This window comes from Panthera pardus, unplaced genomic scaffold, assembly GCF_024362965.1.
Source record: "Panthera pardus isolate Hobbes unplaced genomic scaffold, ASM2436296v1 HiC_scaffold_6, whole genome shotgun sequence".
NCBI classification, from domain to species: domain Eukaryota; kingdom Metazoa; phylum Chordata; class Mammalia; order Carnivora; family Felidae; genus Panthera; species Panthera pardus.
The window spans coordinates 36,077,354-36,098,881 of record NW_026526991.1 but is presented as its reverse complement, the minus strand read 5'-3'; the positions used below and the strand labels follow the sequence as shown (position 1 = coordinate 36,098,881).

At 35.1% G+C, this 21,528-nt stretch overlaps 1 protein-coding gene across 1 annotated transcript in view; it reads left to right on the top strand.

Moving 5' to 3' along the window:
• Window positions 1–21,528, top strand: part of TMTC2 (transmembrane O-mannosyltransferase targeting cadherins 2) — a 400,812-nt gene that overhangs the window by 261,819 nt on the left and 117,465 nt on the right. The window contains exon 8 of the mRNA XM_019455252.2: window positions 10,954–11,075. Coding sequence (XP_019310797.2) covers window positions 10,954–11,075 — 122 coding nt within the window. The remainder of the gene's footprint in view (window positions 1–10,953; window positions 11,076–21,528) is intronic.

The following is a 21,528-nucleotide window of genomic DNA, read 5'->3' as shown; positions in this document are numbered from 1 at the left end:
GAGATGAAATGAATATAATCATGAGTAAGAAGAAAATATTGTTCTAATGGATAAAACTTCAAAAATCAATGTCAAGGAAACTATACATTGCATACATTTAGAATAGTTCAGTAATATAGATAAAGGTAAAAATTAAACACATTACTTGGGGTGCTTGACTGGCTCAGTCATAAGAGTGCATGACCGCATGTCAGGGTCATGAATTTGAGCCCCACATTGGGTGTAGAGATTACTTAAGAAAGAAATTTAACAGGGTGCCCAAGTGGCTCAGTTGGTTGAGCATCTGACTCTTGGTTTTGTCTCATTCAGGTCCTGATCCCAGGGTCATGGGATCGAGCCAGGGTCAGCGTTGGGGTCTGCTAGGGATTCTCTCTCTCTCTGTCTCTCTCTCTCCCCCTCCCTCTGCCCTTCACCCCACCCCCTGCCAACACACGCTCTGTTACTCTCTCTCCAAAATAAATAAAATTAAAAAAACAAATAAAAGAATACATTACTAATTGTATATACTTTGCTGTGTATGTATTTGTATCTGTTTTTCCTAATAAGTAGGGAAAGAGTTTTCTACATAAAAATCTCATTTAACTTCCAAAATGAGCTGTTTTTTGGTTTTAATTTTATTTACACTGATAGAAGCTATTGTAATACTCAAACTGAATAAGGGATTAAAAAAGAACATGCAAAGTTTTCTTCCAGAATGCAAGTCATTTTTGCCAAAATGTTAATTATGGGCATGGAATGTTTGAACTGTTGAAGAATCTTATTTTCAAGTATTCATTAAAAACAGGATTAATTTTTTAATACCTGGTCTGTCTTAGCAAGTAATAGTCATATAAGAATTATAGTATAAATTAAATTATTCATTACATGTTATAGAAACATATTACATGATCCAGGAATACATATTAAATATATCCCCAAGAATATATGTATAAAACTGAAAATTCTTTCATTATACTTTCTGACATCTTCCTGCAATATTCAAGTCTTATTTCTTCGAATACTATTATTTTCATTAATTCTTTACAGGTTAGTATAACATTTATTCTTTTTTCTTTTCTCTGGTGTCAAGTTTGATTTTTAAAACCCAATTTAGTACTTCTTTGCATATTTCTAGTGTTCCCTAATTATTTCAGTTATATTAAGCCATTTTACTTACTTCATTGTAATTCTCTTGAGGACAGTATACGTTGGGGGAGAGAATCATCACCTCGTCCCACATACACGTGAACATATACACAGTCTCAATTTCTGTTTTTTTGGAAAATTCTGAGCATTTAAAAGGGCTGGCTCCAATATTTACTGATTAATTATTTTTAGTGATTTATTTCCTTGAAAACATAAAAGGAATTGATTAGCCTGAACAACTCCAGGATACTAGTTGCATGTAGAGAAATATTGACACAGGTTCCTGGCTTTTTTCCAAGTTAAATTTTGATGGCACATCAGATGTTTCCTGTATATAACCTTACACTAGAAATTAGGAGCCTTTTGAATTTGCTCTGAGGTTTAAACTCTTTCTTGATGATTAGTTTTTTACTTAATGAGATACATATTCAGGTTTTTTTCCCCTGCATTTCTTCCTTTTGTTTTAAAACTGCCCTTTCAGGCTTACGGGTTTCTTCTTAAGTTTGATGCTATAGGACTTGGTGAAACATTAACATATTGAACATTTTCATAACCCTCCTTAATTTAAGACTTGTATTTCATTTTACTTCTAAACCCTCCACACCAAGGAAACTTTTTAACAGCAAGAATTGTTAAAAAGTCTGTTGCGAGATACAAAATAGCTTCTAATTTCTGTAATCATTTTACTTTTTTTTCTTTATCTTTTCCTGCTCTGTATAGTAGCTACTGAGCATTTCCAATCAGAACTAATGTATCTAGGTCAACTAGACTGTGTTATTTTACAAGGATCAGATTGGGCTGAGGAAAAGATTAGGATGGAAATATAAGAGATTCACAGCCTACAGATACAGCAAGTTTAGGATATAAATAAATGTAAAAAGCCAGACCCCCTAAGGTTTCTATGTTAATGCCAACAGAGTGAAGTAAAAAGAGAGAATTACAATCACAGCAAGTTAAATTAAACTCTTGATGTAATAGGCTCCTGATATCATATGGTTGTGTCAGAACGTAGATTCTAGAAAAATAAATTACTTGAAAATTTCAGTGACATACGTGGTAAAAATAGAACATCTAAATCTATGTTGATACGTACTGTGATCAAATAGTTATCAGATATGTATCAAGACTCTTCGGAGCTAGAGGCTTCTGAACTTGGGTTAGAGGACAGAAAAATACAGGGTTTTGTGCCTGGCTCCACACATCTCACAGTCCATTTTGAGATCAGGAGTATTGTATTGGTGAGATAAGTACATAAAAAAGAGGAAAGGGGCTTGAGTACATGGAGAACTGAGTACTAATCTTGAATAGGGGAACTCAGTTTTCTAAAAATTTCCCTGTTAAATTGAATCATAAATTATATTTCAATAGCAATAAACATGCAGAAAGAATCTTATAAAAAAAATTGACAAAATGACTTTCAAATTTATCTGGAAAATAGAGCCAAGAAGGTTTAGAGAAAAATAATGGGTGAGACATGCCGTACTCAAATATTAAATATTAGAAAGGCCTACAGTAGTTAGAGCAGTGTTGTTTTGGTATAAGAACTGAAAAACAGATCAGTAGGACTGAATGGAAAGAGCCTATACATACATCAGAATTTGTAATGTCTTTATGCAGATAATAAATGTGAAATTAAATATTGGTGAGGAAAGGGAGTTCTTATAAAAGGTAAATCAGGAAAAATTGATTAAATGATGTTTGGAAAAAATAAAATTAGACATGTGTCTCACATCATCTAGTAGATGTATTTCATATGGAATAAGTAGCTCATTTTAATGATGAAACTATATAATTAGAAGAGAATGTATGTCCCTATGATAAGTAATTTTTGTATGCATAAAAGACAGTGACAGGGGCGCCTGGGTGGCTCAGTCAGTTAAGCGGCCGACTTCAGCTCAGGTCACGATCTCACGGTCCGTGAGTTCGAGCCCCGCGTCGGGCTCTGGGCTGATGGCTCAGAACCTGGAGCCTGCTTCCGATTCTGTGTCTCCCTCTCTCTCTGCCCCTCCCCCGTTCATGCTCTGTCTCTCTCTGTCTCAAAAATAAATAAACGTTAAAAAAAAAATTAAAAAAAAAAAAAAGACAGTGACAAAGCTACAAAGGAAAAGTCAACTTAATTTGCATATATAAAAGTTAAAGTAGTCTGACAAGAAAAAACAGTTTGACCATCTTTTGCATATTATAAAGGAAAGATAAATATCTTAATTGAAAAATGGCTTAAAACCATCAAGCAATGACCTGCAACTAAAAAATATTCACGGTTAAAAATTTGTGAAAAAATTTTGTAGGAATATATGAATTTTCATTAAGAATTAAAGTAGGAAAATTGAAATAATAGCATTTTTTTTCAAATGTACATTTAAAACATGTATTCGAATCTGGGTGTGATGAGGGCTTAGAAAAGTTACTCTCCTTATATAGTACTTGTGGAAGTGAAATTGGTACAGTATTTTGGTAGGCTAATTTGGTTCTCCGTATCCTCAACATTAAATTTGCTAATGCCTTTCAGTTCAGGAATTCCACTGCTATGTATGTAGTCTAATTAACAGATATATGAAAATAAATAAGATAATTACAAAACAAGATGATAATTGCTGAAGTAGGTGCAGTGCCTGCATAAAAAGTTGGGAAAGAAATTTGAATAAACAGAAAGCTGAATATTGATCTTAAATGAGAAAATTTAGTTTTAGAAAAAATAGTATTTTTGCTTAATATAGTAAAACACTAGAAGGAACTCAAATACTTAAAAGTAACAAGAAAATTTACTTATTATATAACTGATTTATTTTCAGTATATATTTATTTTTAACTTTTTTTTTAATGTTTATTTATTTTTGAGACAGAGACAGAGTCAGAGCACAAGCAGGGGAGGGACAGAGAGAGAGGGAGACACAGAATCTGAAGCAGGCTCCAGGCTCTGAGCTGTCAGCATAGAGACCGATGAAGGGCTCGAACCCATGAGGTTTTGAGTCATGAGATCATGATCTGAGCCACTCAGGTGCCCCTGTTTTCATTATTTAAAATAAATTATGGAAAAACAGCAAAATTTTACCACTATCCATGAGTGATGAAATTTACTTGATCTAATAAAATTATGATCTTTAAGACTTTATAATAAGCAGAATACTGTTTATCATTAGATAATATATAAATGTTAAACATTTTAAAAAGGAATAATCAGATTTGATCTTGATGTAGTTAGTCTTAAATAGATCATCTAGAAAATCCATGAATATGGTAGTTCCTATATAACTAGGATATTGTCACAGGTTTATGAAATGACTGTGTATAAAATACTAGACATTGGTGAATCCACAAATGATTATCTGTATCATTTTGGAAATTATGGAATTATTTATTTTTAGCCCCTCATTTTGTAGGTGATAAATCTAAGGCCCTGTCAAAAAACTTACTTGTCCACAACCATGCAACTATATAATGGCAAAGTAATAATTAGAAACACAGCTATCTAGCTACTGTTTTGGTATATATATAACTCGTCATAATTCAGTGCTACATCATAAATGTAAGTAAGTTCAACAGGTAAATGAAACAACCAAATTAATCAGTTAATTAATTAAAATGCATTTATTTTATTTTAAAATTATGTGGCAAAATTATTCCTCAAGGCAATAATTAAAGAACATAAAAAGGAAATCATCATAATAAATGTGAAAATTGGTAAAATGCCCCTTGAAAGAAAAGTGACCAACACCTAACATTAAGTATCAAAAACACCCCAAAAAATCTAATGTCTTACATGGAGAATAATAATTTCCTAAAATGGAATGATCACCTCGGTGACCAGCCAAGTCCTCAAACTTGGAAAGCTTGGAAATTAGTGTGGAATTAAATGCCTGGTCTTCAGGCAAAGTATTCCAAAATTCGGAGTATTGTCAATGACATGATTTCACTGGATTGGCAGCAGGAAGCCTGCTAGAAAGACCGTACGGCCGATAGGAGTGTTCCCATTCTTTAAAGCTGTGAGCCTTTTACAAAACTAGATTTTCTCCCCCGTGTGATGGTGGAGCAGTTTTTGTTTTACAAACAACTCTAAAACTTTTCCTCAAATGATAGCTGGGTTTGCATAATTCTGTGTGCTCCACACTTCATTTGTATTCCTCTGTTGTGATTTTGCTCACAGCCACTGTCTGTATTATTATTTATTTGGTATTTTTCTACCTTCTAAACCATGGTATCTATGAAATGACACTTTGTTTTAATGTTTATCTATTTTGAGAGAGAGAAACAGGGCGAGCAGGGCAGGGGTAAAGAGAGAGAGGGAAACAGAGAATCCCACACAGACTCCGTGCTGTCAACACAGAGACCAGTGTGGGGCTTGAACCCACAAACTGTGAGATCATGACCTGAGGTGAAATCAAGAGTCAGATGCTTAACCTACTGAGCCACCCAGGAGCCCATATGAAATTACATTTTTAAACACAGATTAAATAAAGGATAAGTATTAAAAAGTTTTGTGTCATGTGCATCTAAATATCAAACTTCGGAAAATACTCATAAATATATTTGTCACTTGACTATAAGTGCCATGAAGGTAAAAATGAAGAATATCTCATTAACCTTTATGTTTACCGTCATCATATTATCCTGTTGCTTAACTTAAATTGGTATGAAAGTATTCGAGAATAAAAAAAGGAAACATTTGATAATTATTCAATTATTATAAAAGTTGGGTAAGGGGTGATCACTTTTGGTAAAGCTGGTCACAAAGTTGTTGGTTTTTTGTTTTGTTTTGTTTTAGCTTTTAAAATAGGGAATTCAGAGATGGGAGAATTGGATGAAGGCAGTCAAAAGGTGCGGACTTTCAGTATGAGATACATAAATTTTGGGAATATGATGTACAACGTGATGACTACAGTTAATGCATCTGTATGGCATATTTGAAAGTTGCTAAGCAAGCAGATCCTAAAAGTTCTTATCACAGGGAAAAAAATAAAACATTGTTTTTCTTTATAAAATTTATGTATCTATGTCAGATGATGAATGTTAACTGAACTTGTTGTGGCATCATTTCACAGTATATGTAATCAAGTCATTATGCTGTACACCTTAAACTTACACAGGGTTATATGTTAATTATATCTCAGTAAAATGGAAAGAAAACATAAGGAAGCTATGAATCTTCACATAGCTATATACTGTCGAGCAAGGGCAGGAGAAACAAAAGGTAACTCTAGCAAGTATGGGTAGTATGTCCCATTACGTACTCTATTCTTTATCTGCAAGCCAGAGCTGTCCAGTAACTTGAAACATGAGAATCAGTGAGATCTGGGCTATTACATCATCAATAATCCGGCATTCTTTCCTTTAAGGAGTTAGCCTTTGCCTGCGTTATTTAGACCCAGGGCTTTTTAGGGAGGAAGAGTGACACTATTTGTTCTACATCTGAAACTGGTTTATATCTGCTTGAAGCCAGCCTGGAGACATCCAAATCCCTTTTGTCTGTGAGTGAATCGGAAATAAATCTGGGTGATGAACCTGACCACTACATCATCACAGCAAATCTTCTCATTCTTATGAAAGTGGCTCTATTTTATTTATTCATTTTTTTTTTTTTTTTTTGCAAGATGAGAAGGAAACATAGTCATCATTGCTTCTTTCCTCCTGGGTGCTATAAACATTTTTTTCTATTATTGTAAGTTAAGAAGAATTACAGTACCAGAGAAGATGGCTTAACTTAACCCTCCCCTCTCCACCCTATTCCTGAACAAGTATTTTCATTTCCTTCCTCATTGAATGTAAAATTTTCTTGTCTTGTAGCCATTTCCTTCATGGAATTTTTATGATTTTAATATTTTAATGAAGCTTAAAGGATTACGTATATCTCATTCTCCCCCAAAACTGAATCCACTGATGGCACTTTTTTTTGCGGTTATTTTATCCTCTCTCTAATTATTTTTTTATAGTATTTGGACAGAATGGTATGGTGAAAGAGCCAGAGAGAACTCTAATCTGAATCCTGAATCTGGGATTTGCTCGGTTTTAAACACTGAACAAGATGCTTAATCTCAGTGAGCCACAGTCTCTTCATTTGTACAATGAGACTGATGTTAATTACAATGTAGGCATAATGTACAAGTATAAAGATAATATATTTAAGACATTAGGAAGTATTTGATAAATAATAAACTTTATATGGTAGGCATTTCGATGCAGTAGAGAAAAGCATGAGCTTTACAGCCATTCGAACTTTAGAATAGGATTATTAACTGTACTTGTGCAAGTCACTTTCCATTCCTGAGCCTTCCTCCTCATCCATAAAATGAGTATGCTAATTCCTAGTATGAATTAGGCATGAGAAATGTGAAGTTCCTACGTTGTCAGTGCCAGGGGTATATCCAGTACTTGCCTGTATATTGTTTGTTGCCTACATCTTTACTGAGTCACTTTTTAAACACATTTAAATTCATCCATTATCATTTTCTTGCATTTTAGGTTTTACATCTTGATTTTATTACCATTTTTATAGGCTGTTTTTGTGTTAAGATTAACCATAGTACTGAAGTGCATCTTGTATGATACATATTCCCCTCTTAACAGCTGAATAACATATGCAGCAGAAGCATTTTTAAAGGTCAACTATAGATTATTATTGTTCTTCCTTATTCCCTTAATTCGGTAGATAAGCCCCAGGCAAAGTGAAATAATCTTGATGGCCAATGTATCAGAAAGCTAGAAAACAATTTTCCAGGAGTGAGAAAGAGTATAATTTTCACCTGAGCTGGAGAGTTGAAAAGTTTGTGATTATTCACTACCAGTAGGTCAAAGCGGTGTGCTTTGAGGTCAAGTTGTCCTGGGTTTGAAATGCAGCCTTACCACTTTCCTCATTTATGGTTTTGTGTGTTTTATTTACTGCTCTGCTTCTCAGTGTTCTCATCTGTGAAATCTAGGTAAAGCTTTCCTTAATAAAAAAATGAGATGCATATATAAAGCAACTAATACAGAGATGGAAAATCTTCTGTTTCATCTTGCAAACCTAACCTGAACAGTTAGTTGGTAGCAGTTGAAGGAGGGTAATGTGTGAAGGCTCATCGTGGGGGCTAAGGGAGAAAACATTCTACATGCCCAACGATATGGAATAAGAGGAGTAAGTGTACATAAGTCAAACATGTGCCCTCTATGGCTTGCTACTCTAATTCATAATAAATATTCAATACAAATGGTTGCCAGTGTTATTATTGAGATACAGTGAAAGGTTGCATGAAGTTTTTCTGAGTGGTAATGAGTAGTACCTAAGTAGGCTGGTCATTTACATTTTTCACATACTTGCCAAGATGCATTATTACATTATATTTCTTGTAGCCCTTTTATATTTCTCCATCTCACAAGGTTTTCAGATTATTAAATTACTTGTGAGTTATTATTGAAGAAAATGGGCCAGCCACTAATTATTTAGCAAGTTAATATTTCATTGCAAAATAACTTTTAGTAACAGATTTATGACTTGAAAAAATAGAACACTTTGTGCAATGATTTGCAGACAACTTAAATGCAATACAGAGCTCCATCTCAAAATTGCTATGGAATTGGGGTTCTCTCACATTCTTTTTATTTTGAACATAAAACCCACTGTTTACTATTCTACAAATTAGCTGAATTTTTTTATTTTAGTTACTTTTTTATTTTTTTAATTTTATTTATTTTGAGAGAGACAGCACGAGTTGGGGAGGGGCAGAGAGAGAGGGAGAGAGACAGAATCCCGAGCAGGCTTGCACTGTCAGCCTGGAGCCTGACGCAGGGCTCAAACTCACGATACTGCAAGACCATGACCTGAGACTATACCAAGAGTTGGACGTTTAACTGACTGAGCCACCCAGATGCCCCAGTAGTTAATTTTTTTTTATATAAATGAAAAGTAGAAGTTATATTAAAGGCAATGATGGTTCAGTTTCTGAAAGCTGACCTATGAGGCCTTGAAGACCCAAAGAAGTTCAGGTTGTTTCCAAACAGAATCTGTAATTCTTGCCCATCTTTTTCTTCCAACTCTGAAGTTAGTGTATGTTTTCTACTGTCTTTGGAATCCACTTTAGATATAGATATTTGGATATAATTTGTCATTAATTGCTTTAAACTTATCAATATTTAGATATCGTCACATTCTTTCTGTTACATAAATCATATCTAGTATCATTTTAGTATGAAGAAATGGTTCACTTGCCCTAGAAAAACTTACTGTTTGCTTTCCTGGGAAACATTTGTTAGCTCAACATGACAAAAAGAAAAATAAATCTGTCTGACAATGTTTCATGTTTATAGAGATATTATAACAATACAATATTACAGAAATGTGAAATTAAAAAAATTATGCCTAATCCTCCTGCTAATAACGGTGAGCATTTTGTTTATTTAATTTCAGTCTTTGGTCTTTGCTTCAGTATTTCTTGCATTCCCCCTGAGCATTCTATTTAATCTAACTAAATTCTTCTTAAATGCAAACACATTTTAAGTTTTAGATTAAAAGAAAAAATTTTCCACTATCATTTTTATGACAGTATAGTTTAAGAACTATTCTGAGAACCAGAAACACATAGACGTGTGTGAGTGGTGTATACATTTTTGTTCATATTACGTATTTGTCACTAGTATTTTTTTACTAACCAGCTGAGCAAAGGGAACTCAAAAGGTGAGGAGACTTAATTCAATTCTTCAAACATATTTGTATTGACAGCACTGGGCTAATATAAAGGGAATATGATTAAAGTAAAAGGAAGCTAGTTCTTCCTTTGAAGCAAAGAGGTATAGCCAGTGTGGAAGGAAAAGCCTCTGATTATGCCTTGAAATAGAAAAAGCTATCGTAGTTCTGATTAGTTAAGCTCCAATGGTCTGCCTGAAAAATAATTCCAGTTACCAGTCTATTACCTGGTCTTAGAAATTGAATAGCTTCTATATTTGCAGTGCTGATTAAAACTATAATACTTAAATATACAGATCAGCTTAAAATATAATATTCCCATCAGGTAAAAATTCTTCCATACTGTAAGCAAATAAAGGAGGGGGATGGTAATAAGTAAGGAACTGATATATGTTTGGTTTTACTTCCAGTTTTGGGGGTTTTTGTTTTTTGTTTTCATTCTCTTGCTTGGCTGTTAGTGAAATGCTCTTTGGCAGGTAAAATTTGCTTAACTTGAAAGTAATAACTGATGGCTGAAACTCTTCATACTAGTTCTGTACATGGTACTGGGTGTGCTAAATAATTATCATATATTCACGGAATTTTGCAAGTGATACTCATAAATTTTATTTATTTATTAAAATATAAAATGCAAATAATTTGTGAAAAAAATCTAGCACCACTACTTAATCCAAAATGTTTTTGACTCCTTCTACTGATCTTATTTTCTCAACAATGTTGTAAATCTTGGAAGGACCTTAAACTTCTTTGTCCAAGTCCTCATAATTCTCTCTACTTAGTAGTTATTCTATAAATGCTTGAATTTCTAAAGGAATAAATGAATGTGAATAAAACAGAACAATTGACTGTACATAAGAAAGAACAAACTTATCTTTAAGAAAAAGAAAAAGACAAAGGGTGTATGCTTATGGGTTCGAGGTTATTAGGTTAAAAAATCAAAGCTTTATTAGTTACTAAAGTTTTGAATTTAACCGTTTCACTTAATTTCTCCATATACAAGTTTTCATATATGTGAAATGGAAATTATGGTGACTTTGGGGGAATCCAATGAGATAATGGGTGAATGTACTTGCCACAGCATCTGAAGTTTCATAGAGTATAAATACGATGATGTGCTACTATTGCATTGTTGGAAAGCTGTGTCCTCAGGTTGATCTTTATGACTTTCTTCCCAGGTGAAGCATACATGCGATTAAGCAAACTCCCTGAAGCAGAGCATTGGTATATGGAATCATTGAGATCCAAGACTGACCACATCCCTGCTCATCTGACCTATGGGAAACTGCTGGCTCTAACAGTAAGTAACATCTTCCTTCCTCACCCTTTAGAAGCTGGTTTTCTCCATGCAGACTGAGGTAGAGTTTAAGGTATTGGTTCTTAGCTGATTGACTCATACTGTTAGGAGGTAGTGATGGTAACACTGAGTTAGAACTCTGTATAGAACCTATAGACAAATGTATTTGCTTGGCTGTAGAGTTTGCCATAGCTAAAATGTGGTATGTCGTGATCTTTGATGTAACTTAATGGAAAAATATAGATGGTGAATCCCATATATGGATTACATAATGGATTTCTCATAATAACAATATTCGTATGAAGATTATGTTCTACAAACCACTGTTAGCCCCCCATTGGCTACACTGTAGAACTCAGTCTGATTCTTTCCAACTAGATAGCATTATGTAATGCTTTGCATGTGTGTGAATTAGTGTCACCTGGAATTTCTACTGACTGGAAATCATTCCAGAAGAGAAGTGGAGCCATCATTTGGCCACCCACTATGTGACAAGCAGTCTCGGAGGCCACATTCTCATGAAAGTGGTGTTAGTTTGAAGCATAAGAAATGGCTGGAGTTCTACTATTGTGATTTATAAAAATCATAATTTCATGTGTTTCAAAGTAATGTTGACGTCTTATTTTACACTGTAGAGGATTGTTCAAGATAAGTAAATGTTCTGAGCTTATCCAGTGAAGAATAAGCAGTCGGACCAACCTTTGATCCCTATCCCAACCTATTGTCTGTGTTGTTTTAGTTATATCACCTAATCTCTCTTCAATATTAATAAAAATAAATGACTCCTAGAAAAGCGTAGGACAGATGGTCAGGAAAGTAATTTCTAAGTGAATTCATAGAAAGGTAGCTTATAATTATTTAAAAGTAATAATATTTTATTTTCTACAGAAGATGGTAGACTAAACACTTAAATGATACAGGCAGACTAAGTACCAGAAAATACCCCACTAAAATATATCTAGGTGTCCTTAATAAAGCAGATAACTCTCAATGCGTAGCCGAGTTCAAAAAGTAGTGAGACAATTTCCTAAGGGTGAGAAGTGAGGGAGTTGTGGCAACTGGAGGGAAAGGGCTTTTTGTTTGTTTTCATTCTTGCTGGAGTAAGAGACAAAGCTTTGGACCAGTGAATGGCCAGCGATTAGATACCTAAATGAAGCAGGAAAATTCATACCCTCTGTGAAAGGATAATCTGGAGTAAATTTGCATACTGCTATAAGAAGGCAGCATGAAGGTTTGCCTATCTCAGCATGGGATTTGGATGGAGAAGGAATGAATTTTTACTACCGCCCTCCTTTTGTCTGGCTTTGAGTTTTGAATTTGCTTTACTTGCATGGTCATGAAATTCCTAGGCCAAGAAATTAAATTAAAACCAGGCCACTAGAAACTCTTGCTGAAGAAATTACTGAAGATGTCCTTCAAAAGAACACAATTAAATCTAGGAGTTGCTGATTACGTTGCAAAAAGAATGTGAACAAAGAAATGTGATCATGTGGGTAAACAAAGAATAATAATCCTAAATATTATACTAAATATTTATAATACTGAATAAAATATTGAGAAGGAATAACCTCACAGGAACAATCAAAATGGGGAGATGAAATTTAAGATGATTTTTGGAAGTCAGAAAGTGGAAAGAGGTATTACAACTGATTTGTCAGAACAGAATCCACCAGGGGCAGCTGGGTGTCTCAGTGAGTTAGGCATCCAACTTCAACTCAGGTCACGATCTCACCGTTTGTGAGTTTGAACCCTATGTCGGGCTCTGTGCTGACAGCCCAAGCCTGGGCCTGTTTCAGATTCTGTGTCTCCCTCTCTCTCTGCCCTTCCCCTGCTCACACTCTGTCTCTCTCAAAAATAAATAAATATAAAAAAAATTGGAAGGAAAGAAAGGAAGAAAGAGAGAGAGAGACAGAAAGAAAGAGAACAGAGTCCAACATCTGAAGAGGCTTTGGGATGGGGTAACAATGAAAAGAAATCTTACATACTCAAAAAGAAACCCAGAGAGACTCAAGACTTGGAGGGGGCTGGCATAGAAGAGAGTGTTAAGGAGCCTTTATTAAATGGGGTAATCAGTTGTAAACTGTGTCTAAAACCATCAGGTCTCTCCCCCAGTGCGCAATGCCAGCATCCAGGCAGTCACTTCCAAGGCAGGGAAAAGAAGGTTTATAGTGGAGCAGCTGAGTAAGACAGGTTCATGAAGCAGGAATAGCTTGCACAGTCGAAGGTGAAATGCAGAGAGGACTGAAAAGATTGACTCAGTATCTTCCATTGAAGTACGCAGATTGTTAGTACCCCTCCCCAACCACATGCAGAATACCAGCAACACAGAGTTATACTTGTCCAGCACCGCAACGCATACACGTGTGCACATGCACGCACACACACACACTCACACACACACACACCTGTCCCACCCCTGAGAAATTGTAGAATTCTTACCTGGAGAAAGTGGCACACTGTAGGGAACAGAAATCCACATACCTACATTTGGAGGTCACCCATAAATGACTAGCTCCCAAACCAGATACACAAAAGTGAATCTTCTCGGTCTATGAAGCACACTGATGCCTAAGGAACTCCATTCAGCTTTTATTAAGTAACTTTTGAATAACAGTGGGCAACCAAAAACCATCACTCATATTTAGGAAACCTTGAATGTAAGCGATTGGAACTGAAGCAAATTATTAGGAGAAGGAAGATAGAGGAAACAGAAGAAAATTTTTTTAAAAAATCCTTAGAAAGAGATAGTAACATAGCATTTTATAAAAGCAAGATGCTATAAAAACATAAATAATGAAGAAAAAAATAAAACAACAAGAGCTTTTAGAAATTAAAGATATGAGGGCAAACAACTTTCATTTAAAGGATAGGAGACTACAGGCACCTGGCTGGCTCAGTCAGTAGAACATGGGAATTGATTTTGGGGTCATAAGTTCGAACCCACATGGGCATAGAGATTGCCAAAAGAAGGAAGGAAGGAAGGAAGGAAGGAAGGAAGGAAGGAAGGAAGGAAGGAAGGGAGGGAAGGAGGGAGAAGAAAAGGAAGCAAAGAAGGAAGGAAGGAATGGAGAATAAAGATAAGGAAATCTTTTCATATACAAACAAAGATGAAGAAATAAAAAAACGTGGAAGAAGAAATTATGAAAGAAATAGTAGGGCCCAATGGAGAAAGGACAGAGAAAGGAAAAGGAGAACATACCTCAGAGTTGGAGAGTATAATTTGCTATTTCTGATGTTTACAGGATCATAACATGTCGAGTTTAATCATTTGGTAATTTTTTTTTAGCCTTGTAAAAACCTTTTTATTTCTTATTCTTAAGGGTGGTAATTCACACAGTTCCTCATGAGAACACATCATGTATACCTCTTGCCACAACTACTGTCTTTGAGATGTTCTTATGGAATTCAGATGGAAACATCTTTAATTAAATTGATAAAGGATTACCTTCAAAAAATACCTAAAAAGCTTAAGATGCCCGATTTTTTAAAAAAGTCATTTAGTAAAGAGAAAAAAGATGAAAGCTCAAATGTACTTAATTCTGAATATACCTAGACCGTAACACTGCTTTGGATATAGAAACCATGTGTTCTTTTTTTCTTCTTCTTTTCAAGCATGAGTATATTTTAAGTTTCCTGTACCAAAAATATGATTTTACAGGCTGCTTTATTTTTTAGAAGGCATTTTTTTATAAAAACAAGATTTAGAAGTTTTAATTTACTGAAACATATGGAAGGGAAGGAAAGACTCGTGTATTACAATCCAAATTTTAATTCCCCCCCACCAACAAAATTTTTATAGTTTCCGACTAGCTGATTAGATGAAATACAAGCCTTATTATGGAAAGGCTTAAAATCACAGTGCCAAAAATCCCACAACCATCTTTAACAGCTTCTTTTTGAATTATGAGATTTGGCAAATTTCTTATCCCAATGGATGGTCTTTGTCTAATTTAGGGTTTTTTAGCCTGGTTATATGCCATTGACTTAACATGGAGTTGGCAAAGTGGAAAATGCCACACATTTTGACTTCTGAATGCTTTAAATATAAGATATTATAAAATGGAATTGGCTATTAGTCTCAAGAGAAGAGAAAAAAATAAGGTGGGTGGTGTTTTTACTGTTTGGTCAAAACTGACCACAAGCAAAATATGTAAAAATGACATACAGCTAAATCAGACTTAGACCATACAGTGAGATTTTATATAAGATTTATATTTTTATAAGAGAAATCAGAAAAAAAATTATTTACGGTGGTTTTATTACCACCAGTATGTTTTTTCATACAAACGTTTAAGAATTTGTAGTATTTGTGGTATTTAGGAAAGTTCAAAGTGATTTTGACTTTCCCAGAATGCTTTGACAAATTCCATAGATCAAATCCTTTTTTGTTCCCCTGAAAAATGCCCTTTGTCTCTGCCTCTCCATTTAAATATTACTTCTTATATGAAGTCTTTCCTGAGTCTTTCAAGCAGTTAATTTTTTTCTTTCTTCGTATTTTCATAGCACTGGTTTCAGTATCTCTTATAGTAACATCTCCCAGATTGAAGAGCAGACATAAATCTTGGTCTTTTGACCTTACACATGGAGGAGGAACTAAGTTTTCACTCACCTTTTTGATCTCTTCAGTAGGTGGCATTTCATATCTTGGTAACTATCCCTGTACATTTCAGTTTTTAAGTTATTTAAGGGCTGGGTGCATGACTTTTTTTTTTTTAATGTTTTTATTTAGATTTGAGAGAGAGAGAGACAAAGTGAGTGGGAGAGGAGCAGAGAGAGAGAGGGAGATACAGAATGCTAAGCAAGCTCCAGGCTCTGAGCTGTCAGCACAGAGCCCGACGCGGGGCTCAAACTCATGAGCCGTGAGATCATGACCTGAGGCAAAGTCGGATGCTCAATCCACTGGGCCACCCAGGCACCCCTGGGTGCATGACCTTTTAATATTTCTGCTTTCCTGCTCTGATCCTTGTTTCCTCATTAATCCCTTCATTTAGTCAGCAAACGTATCGAAACTTACTACTCCATGATAGGCATCACTATGACTCCAATGATATGTACTGAATAAATGAATGAGCAATAGCACGATTATACGGTGGACACAATGTAATCTTTCAAGAGCCCAGAAGGGGAGGTGGGCGCAAGAGAGGTGTATATCTCTTGAGTGCCTGTGATTGGCGTGTTATTTTGTGAAGCTTTATAGTGATTATTATCTTCTTTTTATAAATGAGATAACCGAGCTTCAGAGAATTAAGCAACATCTTCAAGAAAAACTTAGCTACTAAATAGTAGAATTGGGTACAACCTTAAGGTTTTCTGAATTAAACATCATTAATTTTCACTTTGTATTAAATAATTTTAAAAGTGGAAGTTTTGTTTAATTTAGCTTGTTATACCTGATTGGATATTCTAAAAGTCAGTCAGTACTTTATCTCTCCCACTTTTTATAACTTATTCTTAGACATCACCTTAAATATATTTTTATTACTAGGCATCATAAGTCATGAACTTAAGACTTCTGTTTTTGGCTATTGGCACTTTTAGGTCCTACGTGAAAACCAGAATACAAATTTTCCAGCATACCCTATGGAATAGTTCTGCCTTAGGGTCACTGGTACCCTCTGTGTTTAAATATAGTTGGGCCCGGGTGACATTCTCTTTAAAATATATGGAACTTTCATACCAAAGTCATGTCCAATTAAAATACTAAACACGAGCTCTCTTTAAAATTTTGATTTATTCCTTGTTTGAACTTTGTTACCTAGGGCTAATGCCATGAATTTAAAATTGGGCATGCATTAAGAGAGGAAAGGAAGGAATAACATTTCCATTATTTGGGTATTTCAGATGATTTTATAGTTGTTTCTAAAGCTGTGTGTTCTCTATTTGTGTGCACATCCTCACTTTAATGTTTCTTTGGTCTTCCTCTCTTTTTGTCCTGTTCAATTTATTTAAGGCAAATATTTTGCGGTTTTTGTGAGCCAGTAAAATTAATATTGACTTAAATTGTAGTAAAAGTTCCTTGGCTGTTAGCTTATTTTCCAGGTTTGGGTAAGTAAGAGAGAAGGAAGGATATGGGAGACTGACAGTAATTCTTGATACAGAAAACCTTTATTTTGGCTACTGCATGGAAGCCCTGAGCCAGACTTCTGTGTCTAGCCAGAGTTAATTGGGCTACATAAAACTCCAGTTGTGAAAGTACTTGAGGTTCCATTGTAAAGTTCCAACCCCAGGCTAAGGTGGTGTCGATGCAGTCTGTGTAGAAGTACAGTGCTGTATGTTTCCCTAGGTCTTTTGTAATAATTATTGCTGTTTAGACCCAAGATTATTTTTTTTCATTTGGTCCTCTTTGCAAAGTTCTTCCCATTTTGTATATTAACTAGCATTCAGGTGCTTCATTACGGTCACTGCACGGCCATGTTTAGACCGGAGGGAGAGGGGGACAAAAATTCCCTGTAACTCTGACCGAATGATTATTATGGGTATGTTCAAGTTGCAAAATTTATCCTATGAAAAGAGAAGGCATGATATCACATGTACCATGCATCCGAGATATTGAATGAAATGTAGAAGAAAGTTTAATTCAGTATAGGGTTCTGCTAAGTATTTTATGTGAAGTTACTTCACTGAAACGTGCTTTAGAATTCTGGAAATAATACAGGTATTGTATTATTTTTACTCTGAAGCATAATGAATCTGGTTGTTTTTTTAGAAACCACCCACTCACTTCAAGATACACATTTTGTTATCTACAATCAATCTTATAATTACTTATTGTGACTAACACAGGAATCCAGGGCATCTCCAAACATTCTAGGCTTTTATTTTGCTCTTGTATGTCAGTTAGTAGAAGTCATTGTTAGATTTTCATTGGCCACATTGTCTTAGGAATCTTAAAAATTAAAATGGTCAAGTCCTCAGGCATTATAGGTCACATGAAATAAGTCCAGCTGCTTTATATTTACATATACATGCTGCTATGTTTGAAAAAAAAAAACACAGCTTTTTATTTAGGGGTAAGTAAGGTTATATTGCTTTTAAACCAACTTACATTTCGTTGTGATTTTGTTGATTTGGTTTCTGTGTTTGGTCTATAGTTATCATCTAGTGCAATTTCAATAACCCAGCAGGCATAGACCTCATAATCCCCCAGTACTCTGGTATGCCACATTATTGGAGTGATGGAGATGTGGAAGTGGTATTTCCCTTAAATATAGCTTGGCTTTCTTGCAGGAGTCTAAAAAAATCCTTTATAAAAACCTGCATTTAACACTCATTTTCTGAGGCTGAACTTCATTTCATGCTCTATAGTAAACATTGGGGATACAGCGGCCAGCAGGGCACTTCCTTCACCTCAGGAAGGTCTCAGTGAGAATTCTTTCAATGAATTCTCAAGAAATTCATAATAATGCCACTGACAGGTACTTTAGCTATGGGCTACCATGCTTATGGCTTTTGTCATGGCTTTTGTTTCAGAAGGGACAGTGAGGTAGGTACCTTAATCTTACTCGCTTACTCCTTCATTTTTATTATAGGAATGGGATTCCACACAACTTGGTAGGTAGTATTCTTCCATTTTACAGTTCTTTAATTTTTTAAATGAGCCCCATTGATGTATTATACTACACATATTCTATTTAATGACTATCAACTTGTTATTCTTTGACGCTCTCTTCCCTTATGTAATAAGGCATGAAAACATTTTAATGTGAGTTAAACTCTTTCTGTTTTATGTTTTACATTTTCATCACTTGATTTCTTTTTCTAATAGAAAATTTGAGTATCTTTCCTTGTTAAAAAACATATCTTGGTGTAAGCCTATATTTACCTTTAGGAAAGGTGGTCCACACAACATATATTTTTCAAAAGCAAGTGTCTTTTCTCCTAAGTAGTTGAATCAATACTTTTATAAAAGGAGATTGCCTTTTTCTTTTCTCTATGGCATCTGGATATGGATGTATATATTCACACACATACACACATATAAAGGAGGCCACATCTGTTCTCAAATGTGAGTTTTCATTTTTGCAGCCTCCTAAATAGGTTCAAGCCAGCCTCACTAGGAACATGTTCACAAATCTGTATCGTTCTTGTCATTTTCCCTTATATTTACCCATATTACACTCAAGGAATGCGTCCTGCAATTATTGATATTTATTGATACTCGTTATCATGCAATGAACTAGACATTTTGTATATGCTATTCCAATACTTCCTCATGCAATCCCATATCTGGATACCCACTATGTAGAATGAGGAAGCTGACATTCACAGAGGCTAAATCAAGATCAGTGTCCAAACTCTATTGGATTATACCACCCCTAGGTTTTTCTGAAGGCTGTTCTATTTAAATTGCTCTTGAACCTTTGTTTATTATGATAAAACTTGCATATTACAGTGCCTCAAGTGCATAAATGTCTAACTTCCAAATGCACAAAAAATTATTCTTAAAACAAACCTCCACTCAGTTTTTAGGTTTTCTTGTAATGCAGCTCTGAAGTGAAAAGGTAATCTCTCTGTATATTGTTAAATTTAAAAAAAAAAAAAAAGAGTTTTAACAGGGGTAATTGTGAAATGGATTTAGGTATCTATGTAAAGTAAAAGGGAAACAGTGGTAGTGAAGTTTAACATTTTAATTTGAATAGGGTATATATGATGTATGGCATGCCATACATGGTATATAGTTTCATGTTTTAGGTTGTGAACAAGGAAACACTGCATGGCCAACTGAAAGGGAGGACAGTGTGGGACACTTGAGTATAGTAGACTGCTGACCTTTACCTGGTAGAACATTGAGTTGGAGCCAGAACACCTGAGATTTACCTACCTAGGAATTTATTTCTTCTCTTAGTGGAAAGCATAATTCTTTCCAAAGGCTTAACATTGCAGCACTCTCATTTCTGAGGTATAATTGAGGCTCTTGGTCAAAAGGGACAAGATAAGGTACATTCTTGAGGGCTCACTGTAATTCATGTTCATTGTAATAATGATACTATAGGTGGAAGACCTCAACATGCAGGATTCATGCATAAATAGGACCCTTTGGTAAGTTGGATATTAACCATGTGGCAGTGGATTTAAGATGGGCACGGACCGTGCATTATATGTATTATGATGTCAGGTAATGGAGAAATAGGTAGTGTAGTTGTCAGATATAATGGTCTGCCCGGAAAATTTATCCCTGGGAAATAGAACCTGAAGACATTATATAGTACATAGTTTGTTCTAGTTTATGTCTTGAGATGAAACAGCAATAGTTAGTGGGAAAGTTCCAGAAATCAGGATGGAGGTGCCACCAAGGTCAGCATTTTGGAAGTAAAAGTTTATTCATACTGGGGCTAGGACTACTCTAAAAATAGCCCTTTGGGCTAGTATCCAAAATCTATAAAGAGCTCATCAAACTCCACACCCGAAAAACAAATAACCCAGTGAAGAAATGGGCAGAAAACATGAATAGACACTTCTCTAAAGAAGACATCCGGATGGCCAACAGGCACATGAAAAGATGTTCAACGTCGCTCCTTATCAGGGAAATACAAATCAAAACCACACTCAGATACCACCTCACGCCAGTCAGAGTGGCCAAAATGAAGAAATCAGGAGACTATAGATGCTGGAGAGGATGTGGAGAAACAGGAACCCTCTTGCACTGTTGGTGGGAATGCAAATTGGTGCAGCCGCTCTGGAAAGCAGTGTGGAGGTTCCTCAGAAAATTAAAAATAGACCTACCCTATGACCCAGCAATAGCACTGCTAGGAATTTATCCAAGGGATACAGGAGTACTGATGCATAGGGGCACCTGTACCCCAATGTTTATAGCGGCACTCTCAACAATAGCCAAATTATGGAAAGAGCCTAAATGTCCATCAACTGATGAATGGATAAAGAAATTGTGGTTTATATACACAATGGAATACTACGTGGCAATGAGAAAAAATGAAATATGGCCTTTTGTAGCAACATGGATGGAACTGGAGAGTGTGATGCTAAGTGAAATAAGCCATACAGAGAAAGACAGATACCATATGGTTTCACTCTTATGTGGATCCTGAGAAACATAACAGAAACCCATGGGGGAGGGGAAGGAAAAAAAAAAAAAGAGGTTAGAGTGGGAGAGAGCCAAAGCATAAGAGACTGTTAAGAACTGAGAACAAACTGAGGGTTGATGGGGGGTGGGAGGGAGGGCAGGGTGGGTGATGGGTATTGAGGAGGGCACCTTTTGGGATGAGCACTGGGTGTTGTATGGAAACCAATTTGACAGTAAATTTCATATATTAAAAAATAAAAAAAAAATAAAAAATAAAAAAAAAATAAAAACATTAGATATGTTCTTTCTAAAAAAAAAAAAAAAAATAGCCCTTTGTCTAAATTAATTTAAATCCATAATAAGTTGAACTACAGTTGATAGTGTTATAATGTGACGAGGATGTGTATGGCCTCTCCAGAATACAGGTAGAACAAA